Raw genomic sequence first — 26679 nt, 5'->3', positions numbered from 1 at the left:
TGTCTTTCATGTAGGATCATTATTATGCCCCGTCTCTCTTACGCAGTACACGTGTCCCATGAAACATCTATCAGTCTGTGGGTGGTCATTCATCAGCTTAATTGGAATGAAGAATGTTGTACAAATATATATTCAAATCTCAGCCATTACTTAGTTATTTTGAATGGAAATGGTGGAAAATCGAAGGAACGTGCAGATTAAATAAAAATATTTTAAGTGATGTGAAGTGAATTAGCTACGTAGGAATGGTACGCTACTCATGTCTAGCATACTTTGTGACATAATGTACATACGTTTTGCTTACTGTTCAAAATGACTTAATGTATTTTTTATTTTAAATAGGATTTGACATTTCCGTGGCTGTGAATTCAAAGATGGCCGTCTTCTGGGTTGTAGCGCTGTGTATTCCATCATCACCCTGACGATTGAGGTGACAAGGACCGCTGAACTTCTACCAGACTACATGGTGCTACAACCCAGAAGACAGCCATCTTAAGCTTATATTAAAACAGCGTATGTTGCTTTTGTTTGTTTTCATAATTGTTTTGTATGAGAGCAGCAGAGTTCATCTTATGCCTGCAGTTTGTCCTGATACACCATTGTTATTGAGTATCTTTACACACCTTTAAGATCTATTGCCTTAATATTTGATTTTGATTAATAGGAAGTGTTTTAGCATTAAGATCTAGTCTTAAATTTTTATCAGATGAATTAGAGGCAGCTTAGCGACTGCCAGCCGTGTAGTGATTTGTGGAGGTAAATGAAGACATGATGATGGGACCATAGATCTGAATTTAGTGTTTTGAATTGAACATTCAGCACTCACGTCAGTCATGCACATCCGTAATTTTTAATCTTCCGTGCCTGCAACATGCACCACCCAACTTATCCTCCTTGATTTTATCTCTTAAGACATTTTAAAGAATTCATCCATGTCTAAGGCCCGGATAACATTTTGTAATGTGAGAGTTTTTATGGTTGTTAGCCCTGACTCAATTATCAAGTTGGGGAATTTTTTCATATTGGTTTTTGTTTGTTGATTACGTAGCCACTTATTCTGAAACTAAGTTTTAATAAGTGTAATATATGTCAGTGATGTAGTATAACTGTATTATTTTTTAGCGTCAGCAGGTCCGGGTGGTTCCCGTAACATCAGTTCGCTACGAGTGGAAGGGGTGTGATGGAGAGTTCTGGCTTTGTGGCTACGAAAACAAAGTTTATGCACCAGACTATCCACAGACCTGTTGCTGCTGCTGCAGCCTCAGCTAGATAAGAGCAGACTGTACCTTGGTGTAAGATTCATGACAGTTTATCTGATTGTATCACGAATGGACCAAATGGATTCTATCAACAATGAGATTAAGAAATTCTGGAGATTTATGTCGTATGCTTAATGCATAGAGAGGTTTTCTACCACTGTTTGTAGTTCTGTTATTTATGTAAATTAGAATTTGTTTAATATTTGTGGCTTATACTCCCAGGTATGCTGGTCTTAAGTCAAAATCTTCTCCACAGAAGGCCAGAGCCCTATCCATGGACCATTCTCTTACCTGAAAAACATTAAGGACCAATGAGAAACTGATATAACAGTATTACTTGCGTAGACAAATCTTTTAAATGTAAAGATCTTTTTGTTTTTTATGCTGATAAAAGCAAAAGTAAAAAAAAATTAAAGTGCAATATCTTAATAAAAAGTCTTCAAATAATACTCATAATTAATTGTATTTCATACTTTAAGTCACCTTATTTAAAATCATACAACTTGCTTCTGGCTTCAGATCTGTGGCCATTTCCATTATGAAAGTCCAGAATATAGCATAAAATTTTAAAAATTTCTGAGAATTTCTCACTTTTTAGGTTTATTTTCATTATTTGTTCAGTCCTATTCATTTACTATTTACGTTATAGGTCGCAATTTATCACTTGTATTTTTTTGGTACAACCTCTTTGGCCCTGAACGATGTGTTACTGCGCAGAATATTTTTTAAATCAAGATTTGACTGTCCAATAGCATTTGTTTAGTACAGACTTATACTGTAGTTATATATATTGGGTATTATCAGTGGCTTGTCAAGTAGTGCAAAGTTCTTCAGGGGAAAGGTGTGAAGCATTAAAAAATTATATATAACTGGATTAAATTGCCAGGTTATGTTGCATGGTTTATCAAAACATAATAAAAACCCACCAATTTTATCATCATATTTCTGGCAGAATATTAAAGATAATTCCACATTTTGTTCTATTTATTTATTATTTTCATATAAATTACTTTGAATTGAATTTGTTAAGGGTGTGACCTAATCTAAAATGTTAAACCATTCACTTTCATGTAACCTATGTTATCATTAGATGAAGTAGTCCACTATATATATATTCTTTTAATTTAGTTTATAATATTCAAAAGAATATTGGCAAAACATAATTCAAAGTTCATTTTTTATCTCATGGTGTTCTTTTAAATTTCATTTTAATGTGAGGCCATCGTAAAACTTATTATTTGCATAACAATTCAAATTGCCTGCAGTCGTCCTGCAAACATCAGTTGGAAGCGCGGTGTTTACGACATACACAGTCTTATGTAAGTTAAAAATTACAAGGTAATCAGTTTTTCTTATGTTTCAACTTTCATTTCTATTTATCAGTCATAACCTGTACCTCAGATATTTATGGTTTCATGGTTTGAACTGTTTGTAATAATTATAACTTGGGTCCAGTTTTATATAATGTAATTTTTGTACCCAGGCTTGTCTTCTTCTTCTATGGCTCTCCGGTCCGTATTCGGTCCACGGCCTCCTCAATTCTCCTCTTCCATTCGGTCCTCTGTTAGGTCCGTCTGTCCGAGGCTTTGATCGAGGTTTCGAAACATCTTCCTTTTTACGGTGCAAGGTTGTTAGCCTTGCGACGAACCCCCAACCTGGAGGACCAGGGTACCTGTCTTAGTCTGACCTCTGCCCCTCGACCAATCTGGCTAGGGACGCTACCAGTAGCTATGCTACCGCCAGCATAGCTCTTGGGACGATGGGTGGAATTACATTTCTGTTCATATAATTTACATTCCCTGTAGCATGTACAAGAATTGAAGTTTGATTTCTGTGTCGTGAACAAGACATCATGTAAGTAAGTCTGTGTATGCTTTTAATGGTAATATCAATCTGGTCTCTCTCTCCGGGTAAATAAGTCAGTCGAAGATGACTGTCTTCTTCGATGTTGGGCCATGTAGTGAGCTAGAAATTGACCAGCATTTCAGATCAACTCTGAGTTTAATTCTTCATATATTTCTTGACCATCTTGCATTGCCTGAAATGGACAGTAAGCCATAGCTGTGGTAATTATGGTGCCTTAAATTTTGAAAAAGTACATTAAATCTGTGCTGACACATGCGCTGAATGTTATACAAAATGCCAATTAAAAAGATATGTTATGCATATCCCTTTACTGAAAATATTTACAATTCTAATTACAGTGGAACCTCGATATAACGCGGGTTTCGGGGGACAGCTTCAGTCCCCACGTTTTATGTGAAATTGAAATTTATCTAGTTTTGAAATCCCTGATATTATGTATATTTATCCAGTGATTAAAATACATGAAATTTAAGGTACATTTTAAACTTACGTTTCACAAATGCTAATGGCACTTAACATTTATGCCTTCTTATGAAAATAGTCATGTAATGTAGTTTGTTGGAAGTGGTGACTGCATTTTTTTCAGAACATTGCTTAATATTAACCAGATGCAGCAAATGAAGATATCCACTATGTCTGTCCTTCTAACCATATCATCACTTCTCTGATATTTTCTAGCACTTTGATCAATTTCGGAAACAATACTTCACAGGAATCATCACCGTTGTTTTCCGAGACACTGGCTCCAAATTCGTCAGTGGTCTTTCCACCTACAATGTGGTACAGGTAGTTTTTTTGGAATTTACCTCTCTAACAGCTCTGTGGGATTTCCAACCATCAGTACTTGAGCAGGCAAAAGAATTAACATCAGAGCAGTGAAACTCTTCCTGTCTCAACCAAAAGTAGTGCTCACTAAATTTTGCTGTTTGAACAAAATAACACTAAGTTTAGAGAAATCAGAAACATACCTATTCATAGTGGACTATGGACTTTACCCTCTATACCCGCACACTACAGCAGGTAATGTTGCAATACAGTCTTATAATGTAACCAAAACATTTCATAGGAGTTTGTGTGACGTAAAACATGTAATCGTATTGGGGGACATGATCACAGCCGCGGTATAATGACGCACGGTATATTGAGGTTCCACTGTTCTTGTAACACTTCATTTGTTTTCAATTTTCCACTTACGCTACAGCTATGAATAGATTTTAATGTTTCAAATTGTTTTATTCCTCACAGAACAGGTGTATTGACAAAATATAATTTTATCAATAATGCTAAGGTAGGGCATAATTGAATATGTAAGGGGTTGGTTTTAAAAGCATTCAAACATACCCCACTCTCTTTGATCAAGGGTGTCCCTCATGTCGTACAGTAGCAAAACGTTAAATTTTACTGGTTGTGATTATTGTCTTACTTAATTATTTGAAATCTCTGCTGTTCAACTATGTACGAGATCTTTTTGCAGATTGTCTCAAGAAATTGTTGCTGTATGATGCATGACAGCATTAAAATAATATTTTGAATACCGAAATGAGTGACAATATGTATCACAGACAAACGATGCCACCAAATTCCAGCTTCTGTGACTCAGCAAGCTTCTTGTCCTGCCAGAATGGGGCAGCACTGGTTTCCTATAACTTTTCAAAATTGGTGCTAAATTTAATGTGTTCAAAGTTGCTCCCTTTTGCCATAAGTGTGAAATTATATTCAGTCTTGTCATCCACCACTTTAAACTCAAATCATGAATGGCTGTGTGGTATGCAAAAGTTGCTTCTATAGCTGCAATAATAAGTTCCTTGTCTTGAGGGTCATCGCTTTTAGAAAATGGAGAAGAAAAAGATAGGTGTATTCTGGGTTGTTGCACCCTGTAGTCTGGTAGATGTTTACCGAAGTTTAAGAAGTTTTTGCTGCCTCTATTATCGCCTTGATGGTGGAGGCAGCATGATCTCTGAAACGTCGGTAAACATCTACCAGACTACACGATGCAACAACCGAGAAGACAGGCATCTTCATGTCATTCACTCATATTTTTAGAAGTAAGAGGGTGTATCTTGCCATCATTTTATTACCTGTATCATTATACGAAGATATCATTGCATTTATTATATTCAGTGAAGGAAGTTAATTGAAATGCATTTATTCATGTCTTGTAGTAAAAAATGTACAATGTAGTGTGTTTATGTGCTGAATTCTATATTCAGAGTATTCATGTCATACCTGTAATGTCTGGTGGAATAGTGACTAAGTTTTCTATGTTTTTGTGAAGATTGGATTTTAAATGAGAGAGTACTAAGAATCTTTGATACTGCAATAATATTTGGGTGGCATGAAAGCGAGATAATTTTGATATCTTTGGGTGAAGTAAAGTTTCCTCAAAGTGTGAATGTAATGAATTTTTGAAGTATAAATTCTTTATGCTGTTGTTTACATTGCTTGTTTAATAAGTGTTCAGCATGGCCATAAATACAAATTTTTTATGTTGACTATCATTCACAAAAGTATTGAAACGTTTCCATATAAGACTATATTTTTCTTGTGAACTACAGTAATTCTGGTGCCTTACTTTAGAAGTGACCCTGAATAGAAATTGTAGTTTGGTAGTTTACACTTTTGTCTTTATTTTAATACCTGAATATATATTATATTTATAGACCAATATAAATGTGAAATTAATATTAAATTAAAGATTATATACTTATATTTTTATTAACTAAATCATTCATTCCACAGGTAAGAATACATTTAAAATGCATGCAAGTTCTTCACTCAAGTTCACTGACCAATAATTATGTGTTGATCAATCTCTAAGAAGGAATGTATTGTACTAGGATTTCAACAAAAACACCTGAAATGTTTAAACAAATTAATGGTGTCAGATAACCTTCAAGTTTGTCAGCTGTCAGGAATTGAAATTAGTAGCAGCCATATTGGCATTGCTGATTTCGCACTGTGTCCAATGATGAATATGAATGCAGTTCTCAGCTCCCAGCAGGAAATGCTTGACTCAGGAGCCAGGAGACAAGCCACTTCTTTGAGAAATCCAATTGCATCGTCCGCAGAATTTTGCACAATGATCTCAGTTTCTATCCATATAAAATTGCGGTAATTTAGGAGTTAAGTGATCGGGACATGACAAATCATAGGATTTTTTTCTGGAGGAATTTCTCGATATTTTGAATGAATATGATGTGATTAACATTCTCCTCATGACGGACGAAGAACATTTTTATTTACCGGGTTCTGTAAATAGAATTTTCGTTGCTAGGCAGTTGAAATCCACATCAGCTACACCAACATCTTCTTCACAGTGAAAAAGTGATTGATGTGGGTTGGTGTACTTTGGGTTAATAGGCCCTTACATCTCTAGAGACAGTGCAGGTGCAGCTGTTACTATAACATACAATGGCCGTGTGAAAATGTACCTTGAACTAGAGTAGCTTTGTCGCGGAATTGGTCTCCGTACCATATGGTTCCAACAGGATGGGGGGACTGACCATACGGTGAGATCATCGATGAATATGCTGTGCAGTTATATTACATTCATTAAATACATTTGAAATATCTTAATTCTTTCATAGAATTTTTATGCATGAATAAATAACTAAAATGTATGTTTCTAACAAACAGAATTTCTTTTGTTACTCATAAGATCTTCACAAACAAGCTACAACTTCCAGTCTTCTACCACAAGTTAAAAAGGTTATTTATGGCAGCACCAATATCCCAAATAAATTCTTTGAAGAAAATATAATATAATTGTTTATAAAAACACTCAAAGAAAGAAACACACACATATTCCCATGCACAAACAGACTCGCTCACACATGCTAGAAATAACGCATGTTTTTTAAGTTACATCATTTAAGCTTGATATGGATAAAGGTTTCTTTACATCAGTCTTCAGAAATTAATGGTGGTTTGTGCAGCTGAGCCATTAATATTTCTTCCTTGGCATCAATATTGCTGCATTTCTTCATCTTCTGTGGGTCTCTTATTTCACTGGAGCAGACCTCCAGTTTCCTGGAGAAAGAATACAAAGCTATCGTGTACATGCAAACTCGATAGCTTAATAACACAGTTAAAATTTTATTTATGATATAGGAAATATTTCAGATGATCATGCATCATTTTCAATAAATATATTTTATTATTTATAAAATTGTTGAATAATTAATGCCTGTTTCCTTGACTGCATGGCTTGCGACAAAGTTTGAACTTCCCTATGGCTGGGACACCAATTAAATTTTCACATTTTACCATACAATAAATCTTACATGTGGCCATTCATTAACACTTAATATACATTGAAATTTGGGGATTATTTTGTTGCTTATATATTTAATACTTGACAGTTTACAGTTATGCATTTATGGTCTTTTTCATGTATCCGTTGAATTAAAACTGTAATTCGATAGAAGTAAACTTTAAAGTCTGTGTTGTTTGGTAAGGCAAGTTTGGAAGGTTGTGTGAGTTTGTTTGTTTTCCCTCAGGAAGGCTGCAGAAACTGAAGTTAGGATAGTCATCTCTCAAGCAAGATTTAAAGCTGGGACCTATCTTAAAAAGAGCAGAAGTATTAATAACTACACCATGATTTATAATTGACTAAATTTAATGTAGTATAAAATTTAAATTTTGTTAATTAAGGATATTTATTTCATGCTGTAGTTTTAACTGAAAATATATGAATTTCTTAGCTTGATTTAGAAATATTAATTTTAATGTCTTTTGAAAGAAGGTTTTGATTTATTTTGGCAGACCTCCAGGAACAAGAGGTCGCAGTACACTATCTCCTTCAGACATTTTATGCCTTCTGCTGCTTATGTTTCCAACTGGACTACCTCCTTTGACAGTTACATGAAACATGTGGGCAAAGTGATGACTTCGGTGGAAGATAAAGATCAAAGCATCATTATGCATCACATACATATAAGTGACATTTATTTTTGCTCCATTTTCTGTGTTAGTCGTAAATTAGGTTTCGTCAGATTATATTATTTTTTGTGAGTCATATAATTCCCAACATATTCTGAATATACACAATGTTAGACAGTTATGTTCTGTGTTGTGATGCTACATAGTCTTGTAAGTGGTTAGCAAAGTTTCAAAGTTACACTGGGTGTCATCTACAAGACCATGTGGCTTCATAACCAAGAAGACTTTGATCAACGTCATAATCACTGTGACCACCTCAGATGAATTGATAGTTAAAGTTTGGTTGTGTTAATGAAATCTATGCCAATTAAAAAATGGTTTATGAGCAGTTCATTAGACATCTTCCACTTTCCATTTTCTTAGTATCGTCACGGTGGTTTAGTAGTTAGAATGCTCGCCTTGTAATCCTGGGGTCCCGGGTTTGATTCCCGGCGGTACCCGAATTTATAAGTTGTGTTGGGCAAGCCCGTGGTCTAGGCAACACGGAGTTTTCCTCCGGGGCTTCCCCAGTTTCACCGTGGCATCCCAACAATTACATACAGAAGAAGGCAAAGGTAAACTACTTCTGAATCAACTGCCTAAAAAATATATGAACAGGCCCCAGTCCAAGAAAAGGATGGAAGGATCCTGTTCATAATATGTCACCAACCTCCTGTAAAGGAGATGGCGTAATAATAATAAGAAGAAGTATCTTCATGCGTAGTATTTGTTGGCCATATTGAATTTTATTTAACATCTTTTTTGTTTGGAAATACTCGTTACTTTTCAGCTAATACACGAGTTGGTAACATTGCAGTTGGAGTTCCTTGCAGTTGGTGTGTTGATGATTATAGCAATAAAGAACCAAAGAAGAGAAAGAGAGGTGGAATTTTGAGGGAGTGGCCCTCTTGTTTTATCCTATTTTTAAGTTCTTGACTACATACAGCATATTTTGCTCAAAACGTGTATCAGCATGACAGAGATGTTTACAGTTGACTATCCTCTTGGGGTGTGAGTTAACCTTCTTTCTGTATGTTTTATGCAGTTATGGATACTGTCGTCTTACATCGGATTATGTTTATGCAAGCTTTGCCTCTGAGTCCAATAGAGGCCATTAAACTTATTCTGTTCTTTTCTGATTCTAATTCTCAATTTATTTATGTTCATATTACAATACTTGATGGCAGGAAAAAATTATGCTCAGTTAGTTTACTGTTTTACTTAAAACTTATTTGCTTTTGGTATGTGTCTGTAATGTAAGCAAATACATAAAAAAGGGTATCACATGATTAATCCCTGTCATAGGCAGTATAGAGAAAGATTACTTTTTTCGTGGGCTATTATATCTCAAGACATGCTTCAGACTGGAAGCTTTATTTTGGTTTTTACGTTACAGTTTGCATTCAAGCAGGCATTCTGTGAGTTTTAATATTCAAACTAGCCCTTGTTATATTTGTTTATTCAAATAATATTGATTTTGCGTGGTTCGTATTGATTTAAGAAAGCTGTACATAATTTGTATTTTCCACTCAAAACTGCATACACCAGAAATAAGTAACTGGGACATTTTGTAGGTCTGTAAAATTAACCTCACCAATCGTTTCTGATACCCCCCACCCACCCCTAAGAGAATAATGTTACAAAGGTTCACATTCATTGACTTATCAGTAATTTTGTTTCCTTTCTCAGTTTGACCCCTTTTTGCTCTCGTATTTGTTACAGTCGAGTGTCTTCGTGACCTACAGATTTTTCACCTTGAATTATCACTTCATCATAGGGTACAACCCACTTTTCATGTTCCTCTTTGCTGATCAGTTTAACGTTCACAGTATTCTTCGAAGTTGAAGGAGTAGAACCATTTGCTTTCTCTTGTTTCGCTTCCTGTGGCTGTGCATTGCTTCCTTCCGTAGCAACACAGTCCTCATCAGTGGCTAGATGTCGGCCGTCATTGTGACATGGCAGCTAGGAATCAATGAACATCCGAGTCAGAAGAAGTGAAGCTTTATGAGACATTTAGTGATGCTGTTTCTGATACTAAAATTATTTGGCATTTGTTTATATTGATGAAAATTAATGTTGAGGATAGTGGAATTAATGTCAGGGAGTACAAGAAACCCAAAAAATGCTAAGAAACTTTCTCATAAGGACATATTTACAACTCACCCTATAAGACAGTCCAGTCGGAGGTTCGAAAAGTCCGTGGTGTTGCCGATATTTTATGACAAGCATGAGAGCAGCAATAATAGACATGAATATTACTATTATCACACTCATCGCAATTGTAAGTTTCATTTTGTCGTCATTTGTCCTTGTCTCCTGAACGCTGCACTGGTATTGCTTTGGCAGCGTAATTCTAATGACAGTATCGATGATTTCCACATTCAGCTATAACAAATCAGTGACTGCGTTTTTTAATGCAGCTTTTAAATGTTTTATTCTAATGGAAGTGTTATGAATTATTTGTAATTTGCATGAAAGTCTTCAGTTTCAGAAAGAAATTTATATAAAATGTCGTGTGCTACTGAAATGGTAATAAGAACAATGAGTGGCGATAGTTATGAAATATTAATTGAAATATATGGTTACATATAGGATACATAATTATCAGGCTAATGTGATCATATATTTATCTGTCCCAGCAATACAAAGTTTGCATCACCACAGTTAAATGACATACAGCATCATATTTTTAATACAGGATCTACTAAAATAAAATGGACCAATTTCTCTTACCATAGGTTTTCTTAATTATGCTTTTCTGTCACATGGCTGGAAAATATATATTGAATTAGAATCTGCACCTACTTGCTACAGAAAGAAGTAACTTTATCTGTGTTCTGTAGATGTATATACTAATTCTTTAATACTGTATAAGTTCAGCTGATGGCAGCTGTGATCCGTTTACTGAATTTCATAAGAATTTTTAATGAGAAGATGCACATTGAAATTCTTGAATGGAGATACACTGTACATTCTTAATTTTTGTGAACAGTGAAAATATGCATGTTTACTTTTAAGGTCTCACATTAACAGATATCTGTGTTTCAGAAACTAAATTTTCATGTATAGTGGCCCATCTACGTATGAATCTGACTTGCGAGTCTGGCTCGGCGAGCTTGACTCGTGAGCCGGGCTCAGATATATTTCACCACACATGCATAGCAGACTCGGCTCGTGACACCCCACCCACAAACGAGTTTGGCTCGATGGAACCCGAGCCGAGCCGGACTCGTACGTGGATGGGCCCCTTATGACTGAACAAATAAACATTATTAACCTGTATTATGTGATGATAGGTGATTTATATCCTCATAGTATGAGGCTGTTGGCCAAACTTCAACTCTGGGATCAGATGGATTATGTTTAAGCCACCGATGCACAGACGATAATGGTTAAATTGCTGTTTTATAATGATAATTTAACAAGCAGAACAGTTATCATCATTATTAATTCTTTCGTTGTTTTAAGAACTTGAAGGTGAGTTTATTCAGAAATATTTTCCATTTCTACATCAACAGTAAGCCTTGCATAGTATATGAATGTTATCTTACCATTTGGTTCAAATTGGGTGTTACTTCTTGTAGGCATTTCTGAAGGTATTTTCCTGAAATGAACATATTTCCTTCTTCTACTGCTGGATTTTTCACTAGTATGCAGATGGTAAGGTTTTCTCCAGTGACAAAAGGTCCAGGTGACACATACCAGATGTCTTCTGGTGAAAATGTTTTTTTCCATTTTTCCTACAATTTTGCATAATTATTAACCATCAGTTAATTTTATATGTAAAAATCTACTCTCAGCCCTCATCATCAGGGATCATTAACAAATCTGTGATGATGAGGACGAATGGGTTATTGCAACCACTTGATGTGGCTGATTGCCTGAGAACACTTAATTGAATTTAATAGCTGTAACAGTTATAGATCATGCAATTGGAAATGCAGGTCACATTGGTGTGACTGGCTTCTGGAGTCAGAATATCGAGATTTTCTCTGTTGGCAATATCAGCAGTTTGATTTTGTACAGTGACTTTTTTTGGTTAAATTTCTTTTGTGAATCCTAAATATTGAGACGTTTATTATGCTCCTTACAAAAGTTACATATATTGTGTCCGACCCTTCTAAAACATATGTGGTGACCCAAAAAGGTCAAACCCTGGGGGAGGGGGCGTACAACAAACATAGCAATTTAGGTTAAGGAACTACCGTCTCCTAACCTTGCAGCTTCCGGTGGGAAAGCACTTCAAAGGCTCGGTTTATGACGGGCCCAGTGTACTGAAAGTGGCCATCCCTGGATGCAGACAAAGCAGTCTCACCCCACAACTAACAAAGGAATTTCAGAGTTTATTTTCCTTTTTTCCTCATTCCACAGTCTGACCCCTTAACAGCACAGCCGTGAATATGTCAGTTAAGGTTTTAGTATAAATTATCCAAGAAATTTTCAAGTACTCTTTCCGCGAAAACCCTGGAAGACCCCGAGACCACATATTTATAAATTAAGCAAATCTGTTAAAGATATATGCGTGAGAATAATGTAAAGATTTGTATGATTGAGTGGGTAAACGGGAAATGGCTAAGAGTGGTCATAACATTTATTACCAGGTTTTGCATACATTTAAATAAAATTTGTATATGAAGTGGGAGTAAAGTGTTCCAGTGATCAAAACAGAATTCTTTACGTTGCTTCACCCCCGATTAATCTTATTCCACGATATTCATTTTCTCCCATACTCTGAAGTCATCACAGGAACCCCACCACCTCACGCGCCCGTGAACGACCTGACTTGCAAAGGCAACCATTGGTATGCTGCAGGAGGATCGGAAGAACTTGTGCGAGCTCCTTGCTAATTTGTGACCTTTGTTATCGGCAAAGATACACATATACACCAGTATCAAAATATCGATTATCGATAAATCTTGCTCGCCGGTACACAGAAATGTCGCAACGAAAAAGAAATATACCTGGCACATATGGTTCTGTTGTTAAATTGGCAGCACACCCCCTTGCCCTAACCTAATCACCAACAAGGGTAGCATAACCCCCAACCACAGACCGGTTATAGTGTCATATACCAATTTAAGTTACTTGAGTACATATAGGAATAATAACAATATTGTGTTAGTACTCTAAAATTATGAATGATAAATTCACTGTTAAAAGATTCATGTCGGCCTTCAATACAAAAAATAATATATATATATAAATCTTGGTGTTCTTCAATCTGAAGAATTTGAATTTGAGCAAAGTGTGAAAATGTTAAACAAGTTGTTTGTAACTCTGTGATATGACAAGAAGAGTTAGTCAAGTGTGACTGATGGGAAGAAACAATATTCTTGCTTCATGAATGTTTTGTATGTGGTGATACTAGCTGGATAGTGTTGGTTATTAATGACTTAAAACGTTTATCACAGCTGGTGAATAAACTATGTCTGCTGTCCATATTGAAAATATCATATCATCGCTAAAATTCCTCAGTTCAGCCAGCAAGTGAATGAGGGAGTTGCAAGTAAATAAACTAATATGGAAGTGTTCCTGTACAGGTAAGACAACATAATTAAAAGTATGATAAACATATAAACCCCAAAAAAGTACAGAACAAATAAATTAAATTAAGAATTATATTTAGGAATAATTAATTTCTGTTCTATTCATTAAAATAAGTAATGAAAACATAAAGGAAAGTCCAGCAAGGTAATAATGGTTATTCTGTGTTAGTGCTAGCTGCACCACATATTTAATCCATAAACATCCACTGGTCCATATACCAGAATATTTCTTTGATGTCTCTGTTCACATAATTGGCAGAATTTTTATCAGATATTAATTGCAAGTCATATACATACTTGAAGCCTCTTGCACTCTGTAAGAGCTTTTGAAAAATATCTTCTGAATTCCATGTCCAAAATTAAGAACCATTCTGCAACCTCCATTTCACCCTTGAATATGATGGTTAATGGATCCTCTCTCTTCTGTCTGTCAGTCAGTTTCTCAGATTTGAAAAACAATTTCTGGAACATTGTTAATTTTAACTTAATGTTACTGATGGCAAATAAAACATGGGCATATGTATACACACACTCATTATGCCCTAAGAATGCATTGCCATTCCTTAAGAAGGAAATTAATTTGCTATTATTGCAATATAACTACAATAGTTAATGGGATATGACAAAAATTATAAAAAATCTGTCTTGCCTCTTACCCTTGAAATTGGTCTTTGGCCTTCAACCGAAATAATATTAAAAAGATATATTTAATGATTTGGCAGCTATTTACCTGATATATGAATAAAATGCTAAGATTTCATATCTGAGGCGTATTTTATTGTTTATTTAATTACAGATCACATTCTAACTTACAAAATTAGTCTTCTTATGTTAGTTATCTCTATTGAACAGAATTATAAACTTTGCATAATTTTACTGTAAAGATAGTAATATTTCTATTTTAACTTTGTAGTTTCAGTAAATATTATTTACCTTATAAATACTAAAAACTGAATAGTGCAAGGCAAGAGTATTTTTATTTTATTTTTCACTTGTTAATGTAATTACCTCATGTGTAACATTCAAAGATGTGGAGTTCCTATTAGCACTCAAATTCTTTAATGATGTCCTTATATATTCTTCAGTTTTGTGTGTAGATTGATTTTTACCACTGATGCCAACTTGAAATTGATTTATTTTTCTGGGTTCTTTAGTTGCCAGTGCATAATTGGTTGACGATACTGTACTGAAATATGGTGTGGAAATTGTGCTTGTAGTAACAGTTTCTATTGATGGCACAATACTGTAAACTGTACTTGGAGTTGCAGTTTCTGTTACAGTACTAGAAATTAAGTTTGTATTTGCTGATAATGGCTCAGTATTGGAAACTATTGTTGACATTACAGTTTCTAATAATGACACAGTTTTGTTAATTGGCTCTGAGATTACAGTTTCTGTTGAATTCACAACTCTGGAAGTTTTGTTTGAGGTTATATTTCCCACTGATGATACAATACGGAAAATTGTACTTGGAGTTACAACTTCTGGTACATTACTGGAAATTGTACCGAGAGTTACAGTTTCTGGTACAGTACTAGAAATTAAGTTTGTATTTGCTGATAATGGCTCAGTACTGGAAACTATTGTTGACATTACAGTTTCTAATAATGACACAGTTTTGTTAATTGGCTCTGAGATTACAGTTTGTGTTGAATTCACAACTCTGGAAGCTTTGTTTGAGGTTGTATTTCCCACTGATGATACAATACTGAAAATTTTACTTGGAGTTACAATTTCTGGTACAGTACTGGAAATTGTACCTAGAGTTACAATTTCTGGTACAGTATTGGAAATTGTACCTAGAGTTACAGTTTCTGGTACAGTACTAGAAACTGAGTTTGGAGTTGCTACTAATGGCATAGTACTGGAAGCTATTGTTGACATTACAGTTTCTAATAATGTTACAGTTTTGTTAATTGGGTCTAATATTACAGTTTCTATTGAATTCACAACTCCGGAAGTTTTGTTTGAGGTTATATTTCCCACTGATGATACAGTACTGATAATTGTGCTTGAGGTTACAGCTTTTACGGATAGCACAGGACTGACAGTTGCACTTGAGGTTATGGTTTCTGTTGATGGAACAATATGTATTGGATATGTAATCACTGATTCTGGAATTTGCATTGGTGAAATTAAGCTGGACAATTTGGAAGCAGGTTCTGGTGTTCCTAATGATGTTGCATTGTTTAAGGTGGGAACTAGAACATGAGATACTTGAGGGAAATTTGGTAGAGATTCAGTATTAGATGACTGATCAGTACTTTCTCTCACATTTGCAGATTCTGTTGATTTACTTGTTACTGACAAATTCCTTGGAAATGATTCTGTGCTAATATTTGCATCTGACAAATAAAATAATGGAGGCGTGGCTGTTGAAGTTGTCAATTTTACTGAGAACTCTGAATGAAATGATGGGCCATCTTCAGACGTTTTGAGTTTATTCTTTGTTTTAGATAATGTTGATAATGTAAATGAAGAGACATTTTGAGGAAATCTTAATGCTGTGTGTAATTTTCCAGGAATTATTGTGTAAACTGTTTCATCATCAGGAAATTTTCTTGTCTGATCTTTCAAATTGTATTCTGAGCTATTAGAGGGAACTGTGTACATTGTATTGTTTACTGCCTGATCAACAAACTTCATATCTTCAGTTAAATTTTGATTTAAATCAAGAAATGGGGTTGTTGATTGTGTAGTGGTTATTGTTATATAAGAAGGCAGTGCTGGTGTTGATGTGTTGGAGGGAAGAGTAGAACCATTGTTATTTGAACTGCTCGTTACATTTGAATACAAAACTCTGGTCACATGATTAGGTGTAGGCAAAGAGTTAGTTGAAAGTGCCGGCCTGCTATGTGTATTTGCAAAGATAAGAATATTTTTTGAAGACTGTGGAGTTGAAGTAGATTCGGTTCCTTTTACAGAGATTAATTTATTACTCTTCTTCTCTATATCAGTTTGTGAATTGAAATTTTTTGTTATGTTTTCAGAATTTATATCTTTTACAGTATCATTTACTGCTGTGTCATTCAACATTTCATACTGGGCTTGTACTCCAGGGGTTTCATCTGTGCCATTTGAATATTGATACAGTGATGAGATGTTTCTTCTTAATATCTGTATATCACTCTCAACTTCACTTCGATTGTGTGTTTTGATTTCCGTATTGGGCTGTGTTCTTGAATTTTCAAAGGACATGGGACCTTTATCTTCAGACTTCGCGGATGTTTTTACCAGGGAGAAAGGGTTTTCTCTGTCAGGCTGTATGAGTTTACCCGCTGAGCTTTCTCCAACAGTAAATTCTATTTCATTCTGGGTAGTAATGTCATTGAAGGACATTTTGTCATCAAACACTGGACTATCAGGCATAGGCCCGGATGAATTTTCCAAGTTCCGGATGTTTGATTCAAGCATTGTTTTATTTGTATTCTTAAATAGCTCCAGTATTCCTTCGGAATGTTCACTGCGCCTAGTTCTCACCCTTTTGAAATGTATGAAACCATTTACTTCTTGATGTATTGCCACATCCATAATGGCTGAAAAATAGAAGTATAATTGTTAACATTATAGTAAAGAAAATTACATTTATAAATATTGTGACTTTGATTACTGTTTTACTAAGTGCTTCGCTTTTCACCACTGCATGACATGTCCTCAGGTTGTAAATGGAGTAGATGACCTTTGGATACAGAGGGTAGTAAGATAATTGTTTTCCTTAAGGTTAGTGGGAATTTATTTGTATTGAGACGCATTTGAATGTGTCACATCTGTTCACGTGTGGATACAAATTTACATTAGCACCAAAATATAAATTGATTATGCAACATATCAATGATGTACACAACTAATAGGTTTTGACAATCGTAGACTATTATTACATTGCAGTAAATATTTTTTTATTTCTGGACATGAAACATGATCGTAATGTCTTGTGTAACTTTAGTTGATGATCAGGTTGCCCAAAAATTGAGATTAGTTCTATTTAACGGGCCTAATTGAGTTCATGCCCCCATACTTTTCCACACCAGGACGGATATATGCAATTTTCGGAATTTTCGAATACTGGACGATGGATGAAGACCAGAATATGCATAAATTACAGAAGAGTCGGGGTAGCTCAGTCGGTATAGCGACTAGCTACGGACTGGTCGACCGGGGTTCGAACCCCTACGGGGACAGAGGGTTTTTCTTCTAGCCTCTGAGTCCAGCCTCCTATCCAATGGGTACTGGGGTCCTTTCCCGGGGTTAAAGCACGGCCGGGGCGTGATGCTGACCACTCACCCCCATCTAGTGCCGAGGTCAAGAATGAGTAGGAACTATACGTCCTCTCCCCCCAAGCGCCTACATGGCGTATAGGGGGACAGCTTTACCTCACTTTTACATAAAGTATCTTTTTATCGAACGACATAGACAAGTGGTTGGTATCTTTTCTTTTGTACTCGGGAGGTCCTGGGTTCAAATATCGACCTGGGGGCTTGATATTTGTGGTTTTTCTCAGCCCCTACAGGAAAATTCCGAAATATAAGTGATGACCGTTTCTTTGCATATCCTTTCTAGTTAATTTTTCATAAATTATCCAATGCTATATAATATTGGCGTCCAGTGAACCACAAGTACATTATATATATGTCATTACGATCACGAAGGATCATTGCATCGCATAAATCTATTCAGTCGAAATAAGGATGACTTTATTCCAGGACCTGGGCAACCTCATTGTAATAGCCTGGATTTTAAAATTAATAAATTAGTTGTAAGAGAACATTAAAGTTATCGCTTTTCCAAACATTTCGGTATTAATAGTAATAATAATAATAATAATCGTATTTTTTCTGAATATTGTTCGTTTTACAATTTGAGTTATATGTTTGCCTTTATTTTTGATTTTAAGGGCTCCGGATATAATGTTGTGAAATAAAAATTGCCTCATACAAAAGCCTTATAAATCTTCATGGAAACTACTAGTTTATATATGAACTTGTTTTGTGAGGACTTTTTATTACTCCCACATGTTCCACCCTACGAATGTTACAACATTTAACATGAAGCTGTTACAGACGTCGGTCAATCTGTTTATGGCTCATTTATAACTGAGCAAGTCATTTTTTTAATTAGTGGAACTAACCACAATTAAAACTAAACTCCTTGACATAAGGGCAGCAGTACCATGCTTAAAATATCATATGTCTCTGTGGACCTGAGGCAGGGGTGGACAAATTACGGTCGAAAGTGTCCCGATTTATAAATCAGTCCGACTACCGCTGATATGATTTTAACACGATTGCCCATAAGCGTCATGTTCTTTTGGGTTGTGATGCCATGTGAATTTGTGGGTGGTTACCAATGTTTCGTAGAAACGGTAACCATCTTCAGTCAATTTTGTGAACTACCACTACCTATCATCGACCAGAGAAGCGATTATCGAGATGCATTCGTGTTGTCAAAGGTACATCTTTAATATAATTCTCCAGCGTTAAATTTATATGGAAATTTGAAGATGGCTGTCTTTTGGGTTGTAGTGCAGTGTAGACTACATTGTGCTACAACCTAGAAGACAACCATCTTCTGATTCACCGCCGTGAAACATCAAATCATACTTCATGAAAATTTGTGTATCGATTCTCGATAGATCGACACGCAGATAAGTCGAAGATAATAGACGCAAGTTCGCAACGTAATTGCTATTATCATTTAAATAAACATTCACGTTTAATAGAGATAAATTTTGGAAGACGGAAATGAAGGTGGAGGGTAATATTAAAATAAATTTTGGTGACATTGATTTAGTATTACGTGAAAAATTTCATTTGACTTGTATAGGATTCGATATCGATATCATATTCTGAAGTTGTCTTTGGCGTAATAGACATGAGTGAAGAATTCTATTTCAGTAATTTATGCATCCCTGAGAAAAAGTTGGAGGCGTGGCATGGCATGGTGTTGTATCATGCTGGAACAGTATCTTGCTGTGCAGACACTGCTGTGATCATGCGATAAACCCGGAGTTCTGTCTGGTTTGAAGTTATTTTCCTCTCAAACACTTTAGTACGAAACACAGTGATCAGATTTATAGTAATTTCTGGATACCAAATGAAACGATCACGATAAATACAGCAATGTATATAACACATCCGACGTTTTAGCGATACCAGTTTTGAGTTTGGACCGGGGTATATTTTACTGCCACTTTTATCAAATACTTCCTACTTGATAAAAATGTGTTTTCTGGACACCCACCGCTCGCTACTTTTTTTAACGTCGATAACAGGCAGCGTCTGTTTCGACCTCACGTGTCTAAGCTTCATACTGGAAATGTCGTAAACTTCTTCTTGTAAGATCTGAGGGTTTTACCGCGGTTAGGTTAGTGATTATGTTATTATGGGTTTCGGCGCCGTGTACTGGTCAGTGTTATTGGTCCAAGAAAACCAGGTTGAACTAAAACTGAATTGGACGCATCAGCTTCTGATCAATGTTAATGGTGTAAGTCTATTGGGGGATAACACCATAAAGAAAAACGCAGAAGCTCTGATTGACGCTGATAAGGAAATGGGTTTAGAACTAAATACAGAGAAAAGGAAATATATGTTGATGTCTCGTCACCAGAATGCAAGGCAAAATGGTAAAAAAAGATACCTGACGGATCCTTTTGAAAATGTGACAAAGTTCAGATATTTGGGAGAGACAGTAACAAATTAAAATTTGATTCATGAGGAAATTAAGAGCAATTTAAATTCGGGAAATGCTTGCTTCCATTCTGTTCAAAATCCTTCGTCTTCTCGTCTGCTGTCTAAAAACGTAAAGATTAAAATATACAACACTATTGTTTTGCCTGTAGTTTTGTATGGGTTTGAAACGTGGTCTCTTACACTAAGGGAGGAACATAGACTGAGGGTGTCTGAGGAAGATATCTGGACCTAAGAGGGATGAATTACTAGGAGGCTAGAGAAAGTTTCATAATGAGGAGAATGAGATGGGCAGGGCATGTAGCCCGCATGGGGGAGAAGACGAATGCGTACAGGGTTTTGGTGGGCATTCCAGAAGGAAAGAATCACTAGGTAAACCTAGACTTAGATAGGATAATATTAAAAGAAATATTGGATAAATAGGATGGGGTGGTGTGGACTGAATTCTTCTGGCTCGGGATAAGGACTAGTGGCGGTCTCTTGTGAACACGGCATTGAAACGTCGAGTTCCATAAAATGTTGGGAATTTCTTTAATGGCTGAGAGAATGTTGGCTTCTCAGGAAGGACTTGACTGCATGGGATATATATATATATATATATATATATATATATATATATATATATAGTAGACTGGTCGGCAGATAACAGCGTTTCGGAGAAACTTACTGCCTCCATCTTCCCGGCTCGATCTCCACTTTATTCAGTCCTGATCGGCCCATTTCCTCAGACCCCCCCCCCTTCGTGCCACACTGTGTAATTCTTCTGACCATCAGTATTGTCATCTGAGTCCTGAAGATGGAAACAATATGTCTCTCCGAAACGTTGGCTTCTACCGACCAGTCCACACGGCGCCTAAACCCAGAAGAACATAATAATATGGAACGTCATGATCCGACTCTGACAGTTTACAAGAAGTTCATTAGATTGTTTTTCTTTCCAATTAAAATTATTTTTTTTGCAAGATAAAACAGCTAACAACTGTGAGGTAATTCTTAACCACAAACTCCAAGTCAAGGCGCTTACAATTTGCTTTTTTAAAATTTATTCTGTTTGTTTTTCTTCGCATCATATTATCATGTTAATATAATCACCCATTCGCCTCTTAATTGAATACAAGAATAAATTGATAAATGTGTTTATTTAATGAATAAGCATAATGGAACTATAATATAACTGTGAATCTGTGCCCTTCATGAGAATATCCCTAATTTTATGAAATCCGAAAATTCTTTACTGTGTTCTTTAAAGCCGGCAATTTGTCTTTATTCTGTACCAGAGTAATTCAGTTAACGTCCTCAAATTCTATTTTTTTAAGATCATATTAACATGCCCTTTTGTATATTTTTAGTTTAAACTTTTGTATAAATTTCTCATCTCTCCCACGTGTTATACATTCCCTGCCCATATTATCTTCCTTAATTTAATGACGTTGTATCAATAAATAATTATGTGTATAACATAATTTTTTAATGAAACAATATAGAAGTTTAGGTTGAAAGCTTTGAAATTATCTACTGCAGTTTACAAGATGGAGTGTGGAATATCGTGAAAATATATTATCGAATTAATCGAGATCTAGCGTGGTTTCTGGAGACGCGTTGTGCCACAGGAAGTTGAATTTCTTTCTAAAATGGGAAATGCTAAGAGATACGCTCCGACTCTCTAACATCCTCTGGTTTGGAAACTGCTTGATAATTCAGCTGTCACCCCGCCTGACTGTACACTAGTTATGTGTTATATGTGAACACGATAATGAATACTGCTTCCGTAAAAGGCGGTGTATTTCTGAGCTAGCTGAGCTACTATTAGTTTTTTTGATAAGAATTCTTATAAAGTATTTTACCGGTTTAAATGAATTAATTTATACAGCTGAACAGTTACGAATTGAAAATCAAGATATATTTAAGAAAATTTGCGGACAAGAATGAGATAAATGTTACACGGTAAGTGTGACTGTTCATATGAAGAGCTGTTTCGATATATCACATAACATTTTATTTAAACAGGACTTGCGAAGTGTAGATTCTAGTATTAATGTCAAATGCCTCCAGTTTAGATATTTGTTAAATCGCAAATAATACAATGTAATTAAAAATAATTAAAAGTAAACTGGTCATACGTATCTTTAAGTTTAAATGTTTACACATAGTTAATAAATTATGGATAAAACGATGGGAAATATTATATTTTAATTAATTTAAAATAACGCATATATTTAAAATAACGAATAAATTTAAAATAAATTGAGTAATAATAAAAAGATGGATAATTATAAACATCAAATAGAACATTTTTCGGTTGGGGTCGATTTATAAGAAGTTGTCGCGGCCAATCAATGCCATAAACCATCTGCCCCCCCCCAACGATATGCAAAATGGGGTTGGTGTGCCGCCATGACTCTTCGACAATATTTAGTGTGCCACGAGTGTAGAAAGTTTGCGCAACAACGCGATATAGGGACGAGTCGGAAGTTGTCGGGGGTGGTAACTCGCGCTTGGCATTGCTTGTTTAAAAACAAACATTTGATACCCTGTACTGCATAACGTTTAATGGCCACCGGGGGTATTGCGACAAAAACTTGTATTAGCATGTTCTTAATGCACATTTTAAATAATCAAATCAGTATTCAGGATAAGTTTTTGAAGAACATTTGCATCGTGTTATTAATTTATTTTAAATTTGTGTTTGTTCTATTTTATTTCACTACTCGAAAGCCAATATGTCACTAAGATAAATTATCATCTTCAGTCGCATTTTTTTTTTCGTTTTCAATACCCGATTATTCTCTTATTTTTATTTCCAACAGATCGTAAACTTATTAGACTTAACAACTTACAATAGCTTACATTTAATATAGTTTCCCCTCCTTTATGACATTTCTGACATTTCAGAATAATTTCCATTTTGACACTGGGGAGATTTATCAAGCTTAATGACATATAAATACTAAGACGAAAGCAACAGAGTTCATAGATGGTAGTTAGTGACTGATTTGTCTCCCGCAGAGACCTAGAAGAATTGGCTTCAATACGTCAGACAAAGCCTTTTCTATAATAAAGATTTTTCAGTTGTTTTAAACAAATTTATGAGGTTAAATGTTTGTAACAGCGCGAAGTTTATTACTAAAAAATGTGTTAAAACTCACCCGCCATGAAGAATATTAGACGGAAGACCTCCATGTCAACATCAGCCCACTCTGTGTGCTGTCAAGAGAGCTACTGACATATCACACTGTGAGTAGAGTCCGTTACAAAACAAATGACGGTTGTGTGGCGCGAGGTCCGCGTGTATACACGATACTGAGGCGTTGATTAATTTTTGTTAAGTTACGCTAGTAGACAGGTGGGGCTTGAAGTAAATTCAGAAAAAACTAAGAACATGTTAGTATCTTGTCATCAGAAGACAGGCGGGCAGAATTATCTTAGGGTGGCTAATAAATCCTTTGAAAGGGTTACAAAGTTCAAATATTTGGGAACAACAACAACAAATGAAAATGACACTCATGAGGAAGTTAGGAGGAGATTAAATTATGGAAATGCTTGCTACTTCTCAGTTCAAAATATTTTGGCTTCCCGTCTGATTTCTAAGAACCTGGAAATTAAAGTATACAAAACAATAATTTTGCCTGTTATTTTGTATGGGTGCGAAAAATGGTCTCTCACTCAGAGGGAGGAACACAGATTGCAGATGTTTGAAAATAGGGTTTTGAGGAGGATATTTGGGCCTAAGAGGGAAGACGATGGGGCATGGAGAAAACTGCATAATGATGAGCTTAAAAATCTGTACTCCTCCCCCAGTATTGTCAGGGTGATTAAGACGAGAAGAATGAGATGGGCGGGGCATGTAGCGCGCATGGATGGGACAAGAGGTGTGCAACATAACATTTTCCACAGTAATATCAGAATGAAGAACTCGTAACCCTTACTCCAGAAGTTTCAAGTTAAATCTCCATCAGGCAATCCGATTTTCAAGGTCGCGGTCATTTCCTGTTCTCTCCTTCCCAGTCCATTGTTCGTAGAGCTTCATAGCTCATTCAGTTTCTCTCAAACACTCAGTTTTCCAAATACAAATGAAGCAGTGGACTTTTTCTTCAGCACGAATTTAATTAAAATTAGTTTTATGTTACCTTGATGTACTGAATAAAACCAAGAAAAGCGCAACTCAATATAACCAGTCTACAAACACAGATTCGAAACAAGGAAATCCCGAATATGAAATTGTGACAACTAAATCGAATGCTCCTAATTATTAAGCCAATGCGTTAGTATCTTGAAAATATACCATCGATTAATGGATTCCATTAATATATCAATAATTTAATTTCTGACTATTTTACACGTGGATTAATGTATCGAGATGAATTCCGTTATGCCATTAATGATGTAAATTCAGACTGCTGAAATATGATGTACGCCTAAAATTGTCGACGTTTGTACGGTCAGTTATTTCGATTCTGAATTTCTAACATTTTTCGGTTTCTCTGTCTGTATCACTTTAACAAACAGATGATTTACAGCTATCAATGACAATTAACATATTTATTATTCAGTGTTCAGTTCAATTTTTGCTTATTATAACATTAACTAATAATTTATTTAGTAATCGTTAATAGTTAACACATGAAAATACTAAGTACTGATTGTCTAGATACAAATTCGACGCATTTCATCACAACGACCATCACCAAGGTAACCTTTTTTTTAAAAACAAAAAATTGTAGGATACTGAAATTTTAATGTTTTCTATTCGACGTGTATTTCTGATAGCAAGGAATAAATTCAAAAGTTAAAGACATAAAATGCACTAAATGTTAGGGGATAATACTAAAAAGTTGATTTCAACGAAATATGGTGAGGGTATAGACTGAGTATGACAACTGAATTCCTTGGCTGAGGGTCTTTGTACTTTTCCTCAATTCCCTCAGGAAGAAACCAGAAAATAAAAAAAGGAGCGTTACTACATAAGTAAGTAAATAAACAGCTTTACGAGCAGTTGAGCTGGTCAAAAGATTCCTGATGCAATTAAACCTGAAGGTTCATTACAATATTCACAAAATCCGGACGTTTATATTTTAATAACTAACTCCCTGGTAGCAGAACCCGCACCAAAGCCCGCCACCGGTCACGATCCTGAGCCAACTCCATCCATTTGCCATCCTCACAGCCCACCTCCCGAAGATCCATCTTGATATTATCCTCCCATCTCCTTCTTGGTCTGACCAGTGGCCGTTTCCCAGAAGGATTCCCCACCTAAATTATGTATTCCGTGCTACATGTCCAGCCCATCGGAGCCATCTAGATTTCGTTATCCTTATTATACTAGGTGACCCGGGCAATTCACGCAGCTCCTCGTAATGCAATATTCCAAATTCCCCACTTATTTCATCCGTCTTGGTTCAAATATCCTCCTGAGCACTCTTGTTTTCAAACACTTGTAATCTACGTTCTTAATTCAAGGTAAGAGACTATGTTTCACAACCATACAAGACAGCAGTCAAAGTTATTGTTTTATACATCCCAATCTTCGGTGTTTTGAACAGTAAACGAGATTATAACAGTTTTTGAATTGAATATAAACCAGCGTTTCTCCAGTGTATTCTGCTCTTAATTTCATCATGGACCTCATTTCTATTTGTTAATGTTGCCAGATACTTAAAATTTAATATTAATATTTTAATAAATTCTGCTAAATAGAGAGTTCGTCTTATATTTTGATTAAATTAATTAACGATAATATTAGGTGCTATCAGTTGATGTAAACCAGTGGTATTCAACCTGGGGTACGTGAAATTTAAAAAAATATATATTATTTTATGATAAACACTAAATAATCAGTAATGTAATTTATTTAATTTATTTTATATGTAGATTATATACTATGTATAACTTGAATTATACACGAACAACTTTTGGGGTACAAAGTTGAAGAGAAATTATATCTGGGGGTACGCGAACAAAAAAGGTTGAATACCACTGATGTAAACGACCCGAATAAATAAAATAAAATAGTGCAGACTGGGAATCTAATCTGTTGGAATTGTACTGTTTTTACTAGTTGAAGTTAATTAAGATTGAAATGTAATGAATGATGGACGAAGTTTAGTGACCATGGCAAGTAACTCACCCGCTAGAAGCAGAACGTGAAGGGCTGACATCGCTGTAGGTCGGTCGTTTTGCTCTGACGAGGGAGAACCTTCCCACGCCGACCACCACATCGACACTACTCGAGGACTGCCAGAGGTCCTTTGTCGCACGACTGTTTCGAGGGGTATTCGACGCCACTTGCCTTAATATGCGTGTTCTGCTTTACACCATTCCTAAACACAAGTTAGATACAAACAAGCTCGTAATAATTTTTGTTCTATTAATTATATCGTAGCAGAAATACGATAAACAAAAGAAAGC

The 26679-nt window shown here is 35.5% G+C and overlaps 3 protein-coding genes across 13 annotated transcripts in view; 2 read left to right on the top strand and 1 right to left on the bottom strand.

The window, feature by feature from the left end:
* The window catches only part of LOC110834593 (protein SSUH2 homolog), a 75819-nt gene extending 69985 nt beyond the window's left edge, over nt 1-5834 (top strand). For 8 of the 9 annotated variants that reach the window (XM_022073927.2, XM_087354437.1, XM_022073928.2 and 5 more), the window contains one exon: nt 1123-5834. In XM_022073927.2, the coding sequence (XP_021929619.1) occupies nt 1123-1269 (147 nt within the window). In that variant the 3' untranslated portion in view covers nt 1270-5834. Of the gene's footprint in view, nt 1-14 lie in introns of all 9 variants that reach the window. The other variant, XM_087354438.1, reaches the window with a different exon arrangement.
* On the bottom strand, nt 5815-26467 carry LOC110834589 (uncharacterized). 3 transcript variants are annotated; one of them, XM_022073904.2, is made up of 7 exons: nt 26399-26467; nt 14600-17127; nt 13889-14053; nt 11597-11785; nt 10209-10430; nt 9835-10007; nt 5815-7199 (listed from the first exon to the last, which is right to left on the bottom strand). In XM_022073904.2, the coding sequence occupies exons 1-7, from the start codon at nt 26427-26429 to the stop codon at nt 7028-7030; spliced, it is 3480 nt and encodes a 1159-aa protein (XP_021929596.2). In that variant the 5' UTR covers nt 26430-26467; the 3' UTR covers nt 5815-7027. The 3 variants fall into 3 exon arrangements, with proteins under 3 accessions (XP_021929596.2, XP_087210557.1, XP_021929595.2); XM_087354431.1 differs by having other exon boundaries at nt 5815-7154; nt 26399-26466; XM_022073903.2 differs by lacking the exon at nt 26399-26467 and adding an exon at nt 23421-23525.
* Nucleotides 13042-26679, top strand: part of LOC110834590 (uncharacterized) — a 77445-nt gene continuing 63807 nt past the window's right edge. Inside the window, exon 1 of the mRNA XM_022073909.2 lies at nt 13042-13585. Coding sequence (XP_021929601.1) covers nt 13566-13585 — 20 coding nt within the window. The 5' untranslated portion in view covers nt 13042-13565. The remainder of the gene's footprint in view (nt 13586-26679) is intronic.

This window comes from Zootermopsis nevadensis, unplaced genomic scaffold (assembly GCF_977971745.1).
Source record: "Zootermopsis nevadensis isolate Lab colony 2312 unplaced genomic scaffold, Znev_1.0 Znev_ptg000023l, whole genome shotgun sequence".
Taxonomy (NCBI): domain Eukaryota; kingdom Metazoa; phylum Arthropoda; class Insecta; order Blattodea; family Termopsidae; genus Zootermopsis; species Zootermopsis nevadensis.
This window is presented reverse-complemented; position numbering and strand designations above follow the sequence as displayed.